This window comes from Electrona antarctica (genome assembly GCF_951216825.1).
Source record: "Electrona antarctica genome assembly, chromosome: 9".
Lineage (NCBI taxonomy): Eukaryota > Metazoa > Chordata > Actinopteri > Myctophiformes > Myctophidae > Electrona > Electrona antarctica.
In genome coordinates, this window is record NC_136790.1 from 6,862,370 (window position 1) to 6,876,770 (window position 14,401).

Below are 14,401 nucleotides of genomic sequence, written 5' to 3' on the forward strand. Positions count from 1 at the left end.
CTCCCTCTCTCCCTCTCTCTCTGACTCTCTGTGTGTCTCTGCCATCGCATGGTGGTTTGAATCACCTTGAAGTGGACGTAGATCAATGGATGGGAAAGGAAGGAGACTTAGAGGTTGTGCTCAGGTCGGGTTACTTGACCCTCTGGGAGGAGAGAGAGAGAGAGAGAGAGAGAGAGAGAGAGAGAGAGAGAGAGAGAGAGAGAGAGAGAGAGAGAGAGAGAGAGAGAGAGAGAAGGGGGGGAGAGGGGAAGAGAGAGAGGGAGGGGGAGGGAGGGGAGGCTGTATGGTTCTTCTGCATGTTTTACTTTCATATCCTGTCCTGGACTGACTGGCTGCTAGGCAGTGCTAGCAGTGTTCACTTTGACAACAAATTCTGGTTTAGTCTTAGTCTTGTGAATACACAGCATTCAGTTTTATTCCTCTGACATGTTTTAGTCTAGTCTTAGTCGACTAAATGTGTGTGTGTGTGTGTGTGTGTGTGTGTGTGTGTGTGTGTGTGTGTGTGTGTGTGTGTGTGTGTGTGTGTGTGTGTGTGTGTGTGTGTGTGTGTTTGGATCAGTGCTTTTCATCCCTTTTTTTATTAGAGAATGTAGGAGAGTTGTTTAGTTAACGTTTGCCCGTTATCTCTGCTAACGGTACCAAGCATGGAATTGTGGACAAAATCTTATCCAACGACAACAACATATCTATAAAATATAGTCTGAGAGGCTAAATCTTATCAGATGGTGGTCTGTGGCTCAAATGCAGAATAAATAATGGACCATATTCAGTGCCGAATGGGCCACTCCGAGGGCCCTGGAGCTACACCAAACCACTGAACTATATGTATACGTTTTCCACGGAAGAGACAGCTGTAGTTAAATAGAGGTATTGACGGAAAAGACAGCTGTACCTAGTCTCGCACAGGGCCTTACAATTTTCTCATTGTTAATCCGGGTCTGAGGACATGGGCGAGTTGAGACTCTGGTGTGACGCTAGCCTGGGACGCATATTTAACTATCACTATACTAGCCTGGGACGCATATTTAACTACCTCTATACTAGCCTGGGACGCATATTTAACTACCTCTATACTAGCTGGGACGCATATTTAACTACCTCTATACTAGCCTGGGACGCATATTTAACTACCTCTATACTAGCCTGGGACGCATATTTAACTACCTCTATACTAGCTGGGACGCATATTTAACTACCTCTATACTAGCCTGGGACGCATATTTAACTACCTCTATACTAGCATGGGACGCATATTTAACTACCTCTATACTAGCCTGTGACGCATATTTAACTACCTCTATACTAGCCTGGGACGCATATTTAACTACCTCTATACTAGCCTGTGACGCATATTTAACTACCTCTATACTAGCCTAGCTGGGACGCATATTTAACTACCTCTATACTAGCCTAGCTGGGACGCATATTTAACTACCTCTATACTAGCCTAGCTGGGACGCATATTTAACTACCTCTATACTAGCCTAGCTGGGACGCATATTTAACTACCTCTATACTAGCCTGGGACGCATATTTAACTACCTCTATACTAGCCTAGGATTCATATTTAACTACCTCTATACTAGCCTAGCTGGGACGCATATTTAACTACCTCTATGCTAGCCTAGCTGGGACGCATATTTAACTACCTCTATACTAGCCTGGGACGCATATTTAACTACCTCTATACTAGCCTGGGACGCATATTTAACTACCTCTATACTAGCCTGGGATTCATATTTAACTACCTCTATACTAGCCTGGGACGCATATTTAACTACCTCTATACTAGCCTAGCTGGGACGCATATTTAACTACCTCTATACTAGCCTAACTGGGACGCATATTTAACTACCTCTATACTAGCCTGGGACGCATATTTAACTACCTCTATACTAGCCTGGGACGCATATTTAACTACCACTATACTAGCCTGGGGCGCATATTTAACTACCACTATACTAGCCTGTGACGCATATTTAACTACCTCTATACTAGCCTGGGACGCATATTTAACTACCTCTATACTAGCCTAGCCTGGGATGCATATTTAACTACCTCTATACTAGCCTAGCTGGGACGCATATTTAACTACCTCTATACTAGCCAGGGATGCATATTTAACTACCTCTATACTAGCCTAGCTGGGACGCATATTTAACTACCTCTATACTAGCCTGGGATGCATATTTAACTATCTCTATACTAGCCTAGCTGGGACGCATATTTAACTACCTCTATACTAGCCTGGGATGCATATTTAACTACCTCTATACTAGCATGGGACGCATATTTAACTACCTCTATACTAGCCTGGGACGCATATTTAACTACCTCTATACTAGCCTGGGACGCATATTTAACTACCACTATACTAGCCTGGGACGCATATTTAACTACCTCTATACTAGCCTGGGACGCATGTTTAACTACCTCTATACTAGCCTGGGACGCATATTTAACTACCACTATACTAGCCTGGGACGCATATTTAACTACCACTATACTAGCCTGGGACGCATATTTAACTACCTCTATACTAGCCTGGGACGCATATTTAACTACCTCTATACTAGCCTGGGACGCATATTTAACTACCACTATACTAGCCTGGGACGCATATTTAACTACCTCTATACTAGCCTGGGACGCATATTTAACTACCTCTATACTAGCCTGGGACGCATATTTAACTACCTCTATACTAGCCTGGGGCGCATATGTAACTACCTCTATACTAGCCTGGGACGCATATTTAACTACCTCTATACTAGCCTGGGACGCATATTTAACTACCTCTATACTAGCCTGGGACGCATATTTAACTACCTCTATACTAGCCTGGGACGCATATTTAACTACCACTATACTAGCCTGGGACGCATATTTAACTACCTCTATACTAGCCTGGGACGCATATTAAACTACCTCTATACTAGTATAGCCTGGGACGCATATTTAACTACCTCTATACTAGCCTGGGACGCATATTTAACTACCTCTATACTAGCCTGGGACGCATATTTAACTACCTCTATACTAGCCTGGGACGCATATTTAACTACCACTATACTAGCCTGGGACGCATATTTAACTACCTCTATACTAGCCTAGCTGGGACGCATATTTAACTACCTCTATACTAGCCTGGGACGCATATTTAACTACCTCTATACTAGCCTGGGACGCATATTTAACTACCACTATACTAGCCTGGGACGCATATTTAACTACCTCTATACTAGCCTAGCTGGGACGCATATTTAACTACCTCTATACTAGCCTAGCTGGGACGCATATTTAACTACCTCTATACTAGCCTGGGACGCATATTTAACTACCTCTATACTAGCCTGGGACGCATATTTAACTACCACTATACTAGCCTGGGACGCATATTTAACTACCACTATACTAGCCTGGGACGCATATTTAACTACCTCTATACTAGCCTGGGACGCATATTTAACTACCTCTATACTAGCCTAGCCTGGGATGCATATTTAACTACCTTTATACTAGCCTAGCTGGGACGCATATTTAACTACCTCTATACTAGCCAGGGATGCATATTTAACTACCTCTATACTAGCCTGGGACGCATATTTAACTACCTCTATACTAGCCTGGGACGCATATTTAACTACCTCTATACTAGCCTGGGACGCATATTTAACTACCACTATACTAGCCTGGGACGCATATTTAACTACCTCTATACTAGCCTGGGACGCATATTTAACTACCTCTATACTAGCCTGGGACGCATATTTAACTACCTCTATACTAGCCTAGCTGGGACGCATATTTAACTACCTCTATACTAGCCTGGGACGCATATTTAACTACCACTATACTAGCCTGGGACGCATATTTAACTACCACTATACTAGCCTGGGACGCATATTTAACTACCTCTATACTAGCCTGGGACGCATATTTAACTACCTCTATACTAGCCTGGGACGCATATTTAACTACCACTACACTAGCCTGGGACGCATATTTAACTACCTCTATACTAGCCTGGGACGCATATTAAACTACCTCTATACTAGTATAGCCTGGGACGCATATTTAACTACCTCTATACTAGCCTGGGACGCGTATTTAACTACCTCTATACTAGCCTGGGACGCATATTTAACTACCTCTATACTAGCCTGGGACGCATATTTAACTACCTCTATACTAGCCTGGGACGCATATTTAACTACCACTATACTAGCCTGGGACGCATATTTAACTACCACTATACTAGCCTGGGACGCATATTTAACTACCTCTATACTAGCCTAGCTGGGACGCATATTTAACTACCACTATACTAGCCTGGGACGCATATTTAACTACCTCTATACTAGCCTGGGACGCATATTTAACTACCACTATACTAGCCTGGGACGCATATTTAACTACCTCTATACTAGCCTAGCTGGGACGCATATTTAACTACCTCTATACTAGCCTAACTGGGACGCATATTTAACTACCTCTATACTAGCCTGGGACGCATATTTAACTACCTCTATACTAGCCTGGGACGCATATTTAACTACCACTATACTAGCCTGGGGCGCATATTTAACTACCACTATACTAGCCTGTGACGCATATTTAACTACCTCTATACTAGCCTGGGACGCATATTTAACTACCTCTATACTAGCCTAGCCTGGGATGCATATTTAACTACCTCTATACTAGCCTAGCTGGGACGCATATTTAACTACCTCTATACTAGCCAGGGATGCATATTTAACTACCTCTATACTAGCCTAGCTGGGACGCATATTTAACTACCTCTATACTAGCCTGGGATGCATATTTAACTATCTCTATACTAGCCTAGCTGGGACGCATATTTAACTACCTCTATACTAGCCTGGGATGCATATTTAACTACCTCTATACTAGCATGGGACGCATATTTAACTACCTCTATACTAGCCTGGGACGCATATTTAACTACCTCTATACTAGCCTGGGACGCATATTTAACTACCACTATACTAGCCTGGGACGCATATTTAACTACCTCTATACTAGCCTGGGACGCATGTTTAACTACCTCTATACTAGCCTGGGACGCATATTTAACTACCACTATACTAGCCTGGGACGCATATTTAACTACCACTATACTAGCCTGGGACGCATATTTAACTACCTCTATACTAGCCTGGGACGCATATTTAACTACCTCTATACTAGCTGGGACGCATATTTAACTACCTCTATACTAGCCTGGGACGCATATTTAACTACCACTATACTAGCCTGGGACGCATATTTAACTACCTCTATACTAGCCTGGGACGCATATTTAACTACCTCTATACTAGCCTGGGACGCATATTTAACTACCTCTATACTAGCCTGGGGCGCATATGTAACTACCTCTATACTAGCCTGGGACGCATATTTAACTACCTCTATACTAGCCTGGGACGCATATTTAACTACCTCTATACTAGCCTGGGACGCATATTAAACTACCTCTATACTAGTATAGCCTGGGACGCATATTTAACTACCTCTATACTAGCCTGGGACGCATATTTAACTACCTCTATACTAGCCTGGGACGCATATTTAACTACCTCTATACTAGCCTGGGACGCATATTTAACTACCACTATACTAGCCTGGGACGCATATTTAACTACCACTATACTAGCCTGGGACGCATATTTAACTACCACTATACTAGCCTGGGGCGCATATTTAACTACCTCTATACTAGCCTAGCCTGGGATGCATATTTAACTACCTCTATACTAGCCTAGCTGGGACGCATATTTAACTACCTCTATACTAGCCAGGGATGCATATTTAACTACCTCTATACTAGCCTAGCTGGGACGCATATTTAACTACCTCTATACTAGCCTGGGATGCATATTTAACTATCTCTATACTAGCCTAGCTGGGACGCATATTTAACTACCTCTATACTAGCCTGGGATGCATATTTAACTACCTCTATACTAGCATGGGACGCATATTTAACTACCTCTATACTAGCCTGGGACGCATATTTAACTACCTCTATACTAGCCTGGGACGCATATTTAACTACCACTATACTAGCCTGGGACGCATATTTAACTACCTCTATACTAGCCTGGGACGCATGTTTAACTACCTCTATACTAGCCTGGGACGCATATTTAACTACCACTATACTAGCCTGGGACGCATATTTAACTACCACTATACTAGCCTGGGACGCATATTTAACTACCTCTATACTAGCCTGGGACGCATATTTAACTACCTCTATACTAGCCTGGGACGCATATTTAACTACCACTATACTAGCCTGGGACGCATATTTAACTACCTCTATACTAGCCTGGGACGCATATTTAACTACCTCTATACTAGCCTGGGACGCATATTTAACTACCTCTATACTAGCCTGGGGCGCATATGTAACTACCTCTATACTAGCCTGGGACGCATATTTAACTACCTCTATACTAGCCTGGGACGCATATTTAACTACCTCTATACTAGCCTGGGGCGCATATGTAACTACCTCTATACTAGCCTGGGACGCATATTTAACTACCTCTATACTAGCCTGGGACGCATATTTAACTACCTCTATACTAGCCTGGGACGCATATTTAACTACCTCTATACTAGCCTGGGACGCATATTTAACTACCACTATACTAGCCTGGGACGCATATTTAACTACCTCTATACTAGCCTGGGACGCATATTAAACTACCTCTATACTAGTATAGCCTGGGACGCATATTTAACTACCTCTATACTAGCCTGGGACGCATATTTAACTACCTCTATACTAGCCTGGGACGCATATTTAACTACCTCTATACTAGCCTGGGACGCATATTTAACTACCACTATACTAGCCTGGGACGCATATTTAACTACCACTATACTAGCCTGGGACGCATATTTAACTACCACTATACTAGCCTGGGACGCATATTTAACTACCACTATACTAGCCTGGGACGCATATTTAACTACCTCTATACTAGCCTGGGACGCATATTTAACTACCACTATACTAGCCTGGGACGCATATTTAACTACCTCTATACTAGCCTAGCTGGGACGCATATTTAACTACCTCTATACTAGCCTAGCTGGGACGCATATTTAACTACCTCTATACTAGCCTGGGACGCATATTTAACTACCTCTATACTAGCCTGGGACGCATATTTAACTACCTCTATACTAGCCTGGGACGCATATTTAACTACCACTATACTAGCCTGGGACGCATATTTAACTACCACTATACTAGCCTGGGACGCATATTTAACTACCTCTATACTAGCCTGGGACGCATATTTAACTACCTCTATACTAGCCTAGCCTGGGATGCATATTTAACTACCTTTATACTAGCCTAGCTGGGACGCATATTTAACTACCTCTATACTAGCCAGGGATGCATATTTAACTACCTCTATACTAGCCAGGGATGCATATTTAACTACCTCTATACTAGCCTAGCTGGGACGCATATTTAACTACCTCTATACTAGCCTGGGATGCATATTTAACTACCTCTATACTAGCCTAGCTGGGACGCATATTTAACTACCTCTATACTAGCATGGGACGCATATTTAACTACCTCTATACTAGCATGGGACGCATACCATTTCCGGGTCATGTTGTAGTCACTGTTTTGTAGCCCCCAGGAAATAACTTATGTCATGTTGTAGTCACTGGTTTTTAGTCATCAGGAAATAACTTAACGTCATGTTGTAGTCACTGGTTTGTAGTCATCAGGACATAACTTAATGTCATGTTGTAGTCACTGGTTTGTAGTCATCAGGACATAACTTAATGTCATGTTGTAATCCCTGGTTTGTAGTCATCAGGACATAACTTAATGTCATGTTGTAGTCACTGGTTTGTTATTGTTTGTGTAAGACGAAAATCTACACTAATAGCTAAATATAGGAGGGGCTAGCACCCCTCAAAAATATTAGGCCTAGGCTAGTAGTGCATGATTATATGAAACATTGAACATATACCCCGTTTGAGATAATAACCCTGCAAAAATAATCAATGTGTTACTAAAGCAGTTTCAGCTTTCAGGAAGAAACAAAAAAAGTGAGGGGCGCTGTTATCGTCATACATCCTCATACATCAGCCAATCAAATCATCACATTCCGTGCTTCAAACACTTCTACATACAAAGCTGTGCAACAATACACACGGAAGACCTATTTGAATATTATAACCACACCTGGGGGTCTATTAGAGTCATGTTAACTCCATAGACACGTACAAAACACCTGGGGGTCTATTAGAGTCATGTTAACTCCATAGACACGTACAAAACACCTGGGGGTCTATTAGAGTAATGTTAACTCCATAGACACATACAAAACACATGGGGGTCTATTAGACTTAGAGTAATGTTAACTCCATAGACACTTACAAAACACCTGGGGGTCTATTAGAGTAATGTTAACTCCATAGACACATACAAAACACCTGGGGGTCTTATTAGAGTAATGTTAACTCCATAGACAGTAGACACGTGTCGTACAAAACACTGACCTGGAGGTCTATTAGAGTAATGTTACCTCCATAGATACGTGTCGTACAAAACATTTGGGGGTCTATTAGAGTCATGTTAACTCCATAGAGCATAGACACAAAACAGAGAAAGTAAAAAACTATGGCACTCCATCTTTAACTGTCTGGGGTGTTCACATAAGCCTGAGTAGACGATACAATTAGTGAGATATCCTTTTAACACTCTGCATTTGACCATGTGATGTGACTGATTTGTCTGGGACTTAATGTGAGTTTTCAACCCAGAGCATTGTTCACATAAAAGTATGTTTTTTGTTTCTTCTTTTTTGCATTCAAGCGTTGAAGTTGAAAGACAGATGCAGACTTAAGGGCATAATACAACAGTCTGTCAGGCCTCATAATGTGACTTATTTTATTTATAGCTTGTCACTTTATGTGCGTCTGGCTACCGTCTATCTGTCTTCATGTGCGTCTGGCTATACCGTCTGTCTGTCTGTCTGTCTGCGAGATAAGACAGAATAAACCTTGATGAAATCTTATGAATGAACTGGACAGTTTTAAACAGGAAGTTTGTTATTGCTTGTGTGGCCTGTGATGACGTGACAATGACATTTTATTGACACAAGACAAGTCCTTCGGGGAACTATCTTATAGTCCAGTAGGTATTCAACCAGTGGTCCTTAAGGGGGTTCCAGGTGGTCCCCAGATAAATGATGCAGAGTTGGTAACCAAATGGACTCTTTAATAGATTTTTAACTCTTGAGAGTGTAATGTTTTACATTCTCAGGAGTTAAATTATTGTTAAACATCTGCATTAGGTAATAACAAGAAGTCTACACAATTAGATTATGTAGAAGAATTGTTGTTTTGATCAACGTTTGCCTGATATCTCTCCTAATGGTACCTGCTCCTCCTTGTGGATAGGGGGAGTGCAATGGTCACGTGACTGGTCCATGACACTTTCATGGACACTTTCATGGGAGCCAAAACTCACACTGGAAGTTCAATGAATACATGGCAGTGAGTGTAGCCGGCTGGACAGCTCATAACAAACATTATTTATGAATGACTGAGACCTTTTGTAAAGTAATCGCTTCTGGAAAATAACAGAAGACATGTAACACATTATTGTCTGCTGTGTTACTTTTCGATGTGTACACTGTAATTTTATAGAGGTATCTAAAGAGCACAAAGCACCTTTCTGAACGTACCAAGTATCGCGAGACTTCCCACCGTTTCCTGTCTGTCAGTCAAATCTTGCGATACCTCAGAGCCAGAAACGATCCTCAAATAAAATGATATACTGTGCACTCTGTGCAAATCGAAAAGCAAGTGATAGAAAACAACCTGTGTTATGTCTTCTTTTTTATTCCTGAACCAATTATATGACAAAGGTCTCAATTGTTCATAAATAGTGTTTGTTATGAGCTGTCCAGCCGGCTCCATTCACTGCCATGTATTCATTGAACTTTCAGTGTGAGTTTTGGCTCCCATGAAAGTGTCCCTGAAAGTGTCATGGCGCAGCCCAGTCACGTGACCATTTCCTTTCCTTCTCAAAGCTTCTTTGGTGTAGTCCAGGAAGTAAGTGAGCCCAGTGTCCATGACGCTACATACTAATTCCTACACGGGTTGTGTTTATAACCATGCCCCCGGGCAAGTTAAGTTTACTGAGGTTGAAGTTTACTGAGTTTTCTTGAGGTTAAGGTTAGGGTTAGGGTTAGGTTTAGGTATAGTTTTACTGAGGTTAAGGTTAGGGTTAGGTTTAGGCTGTCAATCACAGCGACTGGCCAATCACAGCACATCGATTGCACAACCCGTGTAAGCTTTGGTATGTAGCGTCCATGACATCAATGTAGAAACTGGGCTCACTGCTAAAATCTAAAATATCTAAAACCACATATTACACCCCCAGGAAAGTGTTCTAAATCTTCTAAACGTCATTAACATATATTTGTTTGCAAAAAGGGTGAAGTGTCCCTTCAAGACCTGTTCTGCAGGTTTTTCTTTAGTTTTTTGGTGACTGCAGTTTGGCCAGTAGAGTAAGTAGGTCGGGAGTGGCTTATTGTCAGTAACAGCCGGTAACTTGCAGGATATGCAGGATGTGCTATACTAGACCCCTGGGAGATGGATGCTGATTGCTGAGGTGGTGCACCACACCATACATACCATCAGCTCCCAGTACTGACCGCACGACTTGCTGCATCAAGCCGTGCTACTCATACGCTGAGTTGGCGGTGCCCGGGGTCGAACCCATGAACTTGTGGTCCAAAGGCAAGAGCTCTACCAACTGAGCTACCCGGAGAGTGGGGCGGTTTCAACATTTCCCAGCTGCTCTGACTGTAGCGTTGTTGAGTCATGTTGAGGAAGGGTGTGAGTGACCGTAGAGTTGTTTGAGTCATGAGGAAGGGTGTGTGTGCTCATTGCAGAAAACACGTAAGCGTTCCTTTTTGGTGTGTGCCAATAAAGAAATGGAAATGTGATTACTGCGTAGCATTGCTTTGATAAATCATCCTAAATGTGTGCCTTGCTAGTGGCAGTGTTTTCATCTAGGTGTGCCTAAGTTAACTCTGCTTTTAACTCATTGGGACCTGAGGCCGATTCTGAATCATTCAAGAATCATTCAACATTTTTCAAACACAAAATAGCAGTGTACAAGCTCGCACTGTGAGCTTTTCGATCTGCTATCTTTTTTTAATTGCCCAATGCGGAAATTGTAACATTTCTCACATATCTGACCATGCTCTCTCTCTCTCTCTCTCTCTCTCTCTCTCTCTCTCTCTCTCTCTCTCTCCTCCCCCCCCCTCTATCTCCCTCCGTCTCAGATCCGTCGTTGAACGCCCCAAAGGGATGGACAACAACAAACAATAGCATCTAAAAGAGGTAGTAGTACGGTGGAGGTCCGTAGCAGGATGAAAAGATGGATCCCCCTCCAAAGCGCATCGTGCCCCCAGGACCCGACAACTTCAAGTACTTCACTCCAGAGTCGCTGGCCCACATCGAGGAGGTCATCCGAGCGGAGAAGAACAAGCCCATACCCAAGCCACGGTCGGACAGCAGCCACCGCGACACCACCGAGGAGGATCCGCCGGAGCCCAACAGCGACCTGGAGGCGGGGAAGGGCCTACCCTTCATCTACGGCGAGATCCCGCCGGGCATGACGGCCACGCCCCTGGAGGACCTGGACCCGTACTATCTCCAGACACAACAGAAAGTGAGTCGCAGTCCCGCGTGGGTTATAGGCTTTAATCCATGTTTATCCCACGACCTTTGTAACCCGTTTTATTTATAAAAAATAATTGTGTCAATCATCTTAATGTAATCCCGGGCGCTACACTCCCTCTGCCAACCTGGGGAGAGCAACGGACTGACCTCATGCTTCCTTCAATGCATGAGGAGTTCAAGCCCCTTCTTTAGGGCGTAGCACATGGAAGGAAAACCAACCAGTTCCTTTCCCCTCCATTAGGCGCCCGGCTGACCAGGGGGAGGCAGTATAGAGCCCAGGATTACTGCTGTTATAGGGTTTTAACGACTTTTTAACAACTTTAGTTTTTTTTTACAGGGGGCGGGTGCCTTTGGGCAAGCTAAATATATATGTTTGTACATAATTGTACAACAATGAACTTAAATTAAATTATGAATTACTATTAGTCCTACTAGACCCCAGGAAATTACATCTGGCCAGAAAAGAGAGCACGGGATCTAGTGAATGTGAAGGGGGATGTGCCATAATGCCATACTGCAGGGTTCCCCAATTAATTTTCCTCGACCCCCCAGATATCTGGGACCCCCCAGATATAAATATTTTTTGCTTCCGCGGGCCGCAAGGGGGCGCTCCGCGGGCCGCAAATGGCCCGCGGGCCGCCTATTGGGGAACCCTGCGTGTCGTAGGCTCAGTACGTCATGCAGTTTGACTTCACTAGAACCACTGACACATGGAATTCCCCGAATTGTCGCCTTTCAAATAAGAAATCTACACAATTAGAGGATGTAGAAGAATTGTTATCTCTCCTAATGGTACCAACATCAATACAGCATGGAATTGTGCACAAATCTAACCTGAGAGGCTAAATCTCCGTGGTCCGTGGCTCAAATGCCGACTACGGTAAATAATGGACCTTGAAGAAGTTGAAAAGCTGCGCTCTAAGGCATATCGTATAATGAAACGTATTTTTTGAATGTATGGCCGTGTCAGACAGTCACTGAAACACACACCTGGTTTTCAACTAAACTCTGATCCTGTGCATCCACGTGGGAACGCTAGTGGGTTCCTTCCTTCCTTCCTTCCTTCCTTCCTTCCTTCCTTCCTTCCTTCCTTCCTTCCTTCCTTCTTTTCTGTCCAAGCAGACTGTCTGCGACATGCTTTTAGCCCGCAGGTTATTTTTTTATTTTATTTTTATTTGTTTTAATGGCTGCACGTCTGTGTCAACAATGTACAATGAATTCCTGGCAAAAAGCTTTTAAAGACGAGCACCCTTTGGCAGGATGCTTCTATCTAGCTTCTATCTAGAATGGGGCCTGCACCAGATGTTTGGCATTTGGCATCATCAGTGACAAATTGAAAGCAGGTATGTAGATATACGGTGCCGTATAATATCCTGTTAGTTTAATGTTAGGGATATAGTTTTAGGGGCCTGATGGTGAAACAGCTGTGTTTCACTTCTAGCTACGTGTGGCGGGCAGAGGATGGAATAACTAAAGCCTCCCATGCACTACAAGAGTTTTAACAGACTTAAGTACCAGGTCTTATTACTTAACTTAAGACCTGGAGGCGTGATCAATGCCATTTGGCCACTCAGAATAGCCAAATGGCATTGACCACGCCTCCAGGTCTTAAGTTAAGTCATAAGACCTGGTACTTAAGACATGCATAATACTGCCCTCTGAGTCTAACACCCTCTCACACTATACAATCTTAACAAGACTTTTCAAAAACATTTTAGTTAAAGATTCTCAAAGGGACATAATGAGACACATCTTAGCCAGCATGAGAAATGCACATGCACTCTTCAGCCACACTGCGGCGCTCCAACACAGATATAATGTCACCTAATGCCACGGAGGTTCCATGCAGTGTGCGTGCAGTGTGCGTGCGTGCGTGCGTGCGTGCGTGCGTGCGTGCGTGCGTGCGTGCGTGCGTGCGTGCGTGCGTGCTGCCCATGCGTGTGTGTACCTGAGCTGCCCACATCGCTTAAGGTGCAGTAATTGGAAAAGGGAATTAACTCATTAATAGAATTTTGATTGTTTTATTGTCTTCCTGATTGCCTGCCAAAAAAGACAATATGGACTGCAAAGTTCAGAGAATTTCAAAAAAAGTCACTCTCAGTCTTTGTTTTCATATTTATGTCATTTTGAGTATTCGCAGCAAACGGACAAAAGGCTATGTTAAATACTGCAGCCTTAGTCAGATGTTTCAGGCGTCAAGCCGTGCATTGTGAAACCATTTAACACATATAATATTCTTTCTGAATATCAGCAAATTGTATATTTCTATTATTAGACATTATTTAGGGTTATGTTTATTCCTAAACGTAACCTCAGTAAAACTATGCCGAAACCTAATCTCATTCCTAAACGTAACCTCAGTAAAACGATGTCTAAACTTGACCTCATCCCTAACCTGTACACTCTGAGAGTTAGAAGTATATCACTGTGTGAAAAGAGGAGTTAACGGGCAATTATGGCCACTAGATTTGCCCGTAAACCTCAAGTTTAGCAGGCATATACAGTAATATACAGGTGTGATGGTACAATTCGAGAGTTTACCGGAGTTTGTTGGAAAGTTTAACAAGATTTTCCTGTAATATACACATTTTTGTGCAGTTTCTGGAACAATGTGTACACTCAGAGTTAGAAG

General features: G+C 43.0%; 1 protein-coding gene across 2 annotated transcripts in view; it reads left to right on the forward strand.

Annotated features, from left to right (window-relative positions):
• Window positions 1-11,494: 11,494 nt before the first annotated feature.
• Window positions 11,495-14,401, forward strand: part of LOC306929157 (sodium channel protein type 8 subunit alpha-like) — a gene marked incomplete at its 3' end in the record, with an annotated part of 99,385 nt that continues 96,478 nt past the window's right edge. For both annotated transcript variants that reach the window (XM_079509573.1, XM_079509574.1), the window contains exon 1: window positions 11,495-11,758. In XM_079509573.1, coding sequence (XP_079365699.1) covers window positions 11,702-11,758 — 57 coding nt within the window. In that variant the 5' untranslated portion in view covers window positions 11,495-11,701. The remainder of the gene's footprint in view (window positions 11,759-14,401) is intronic.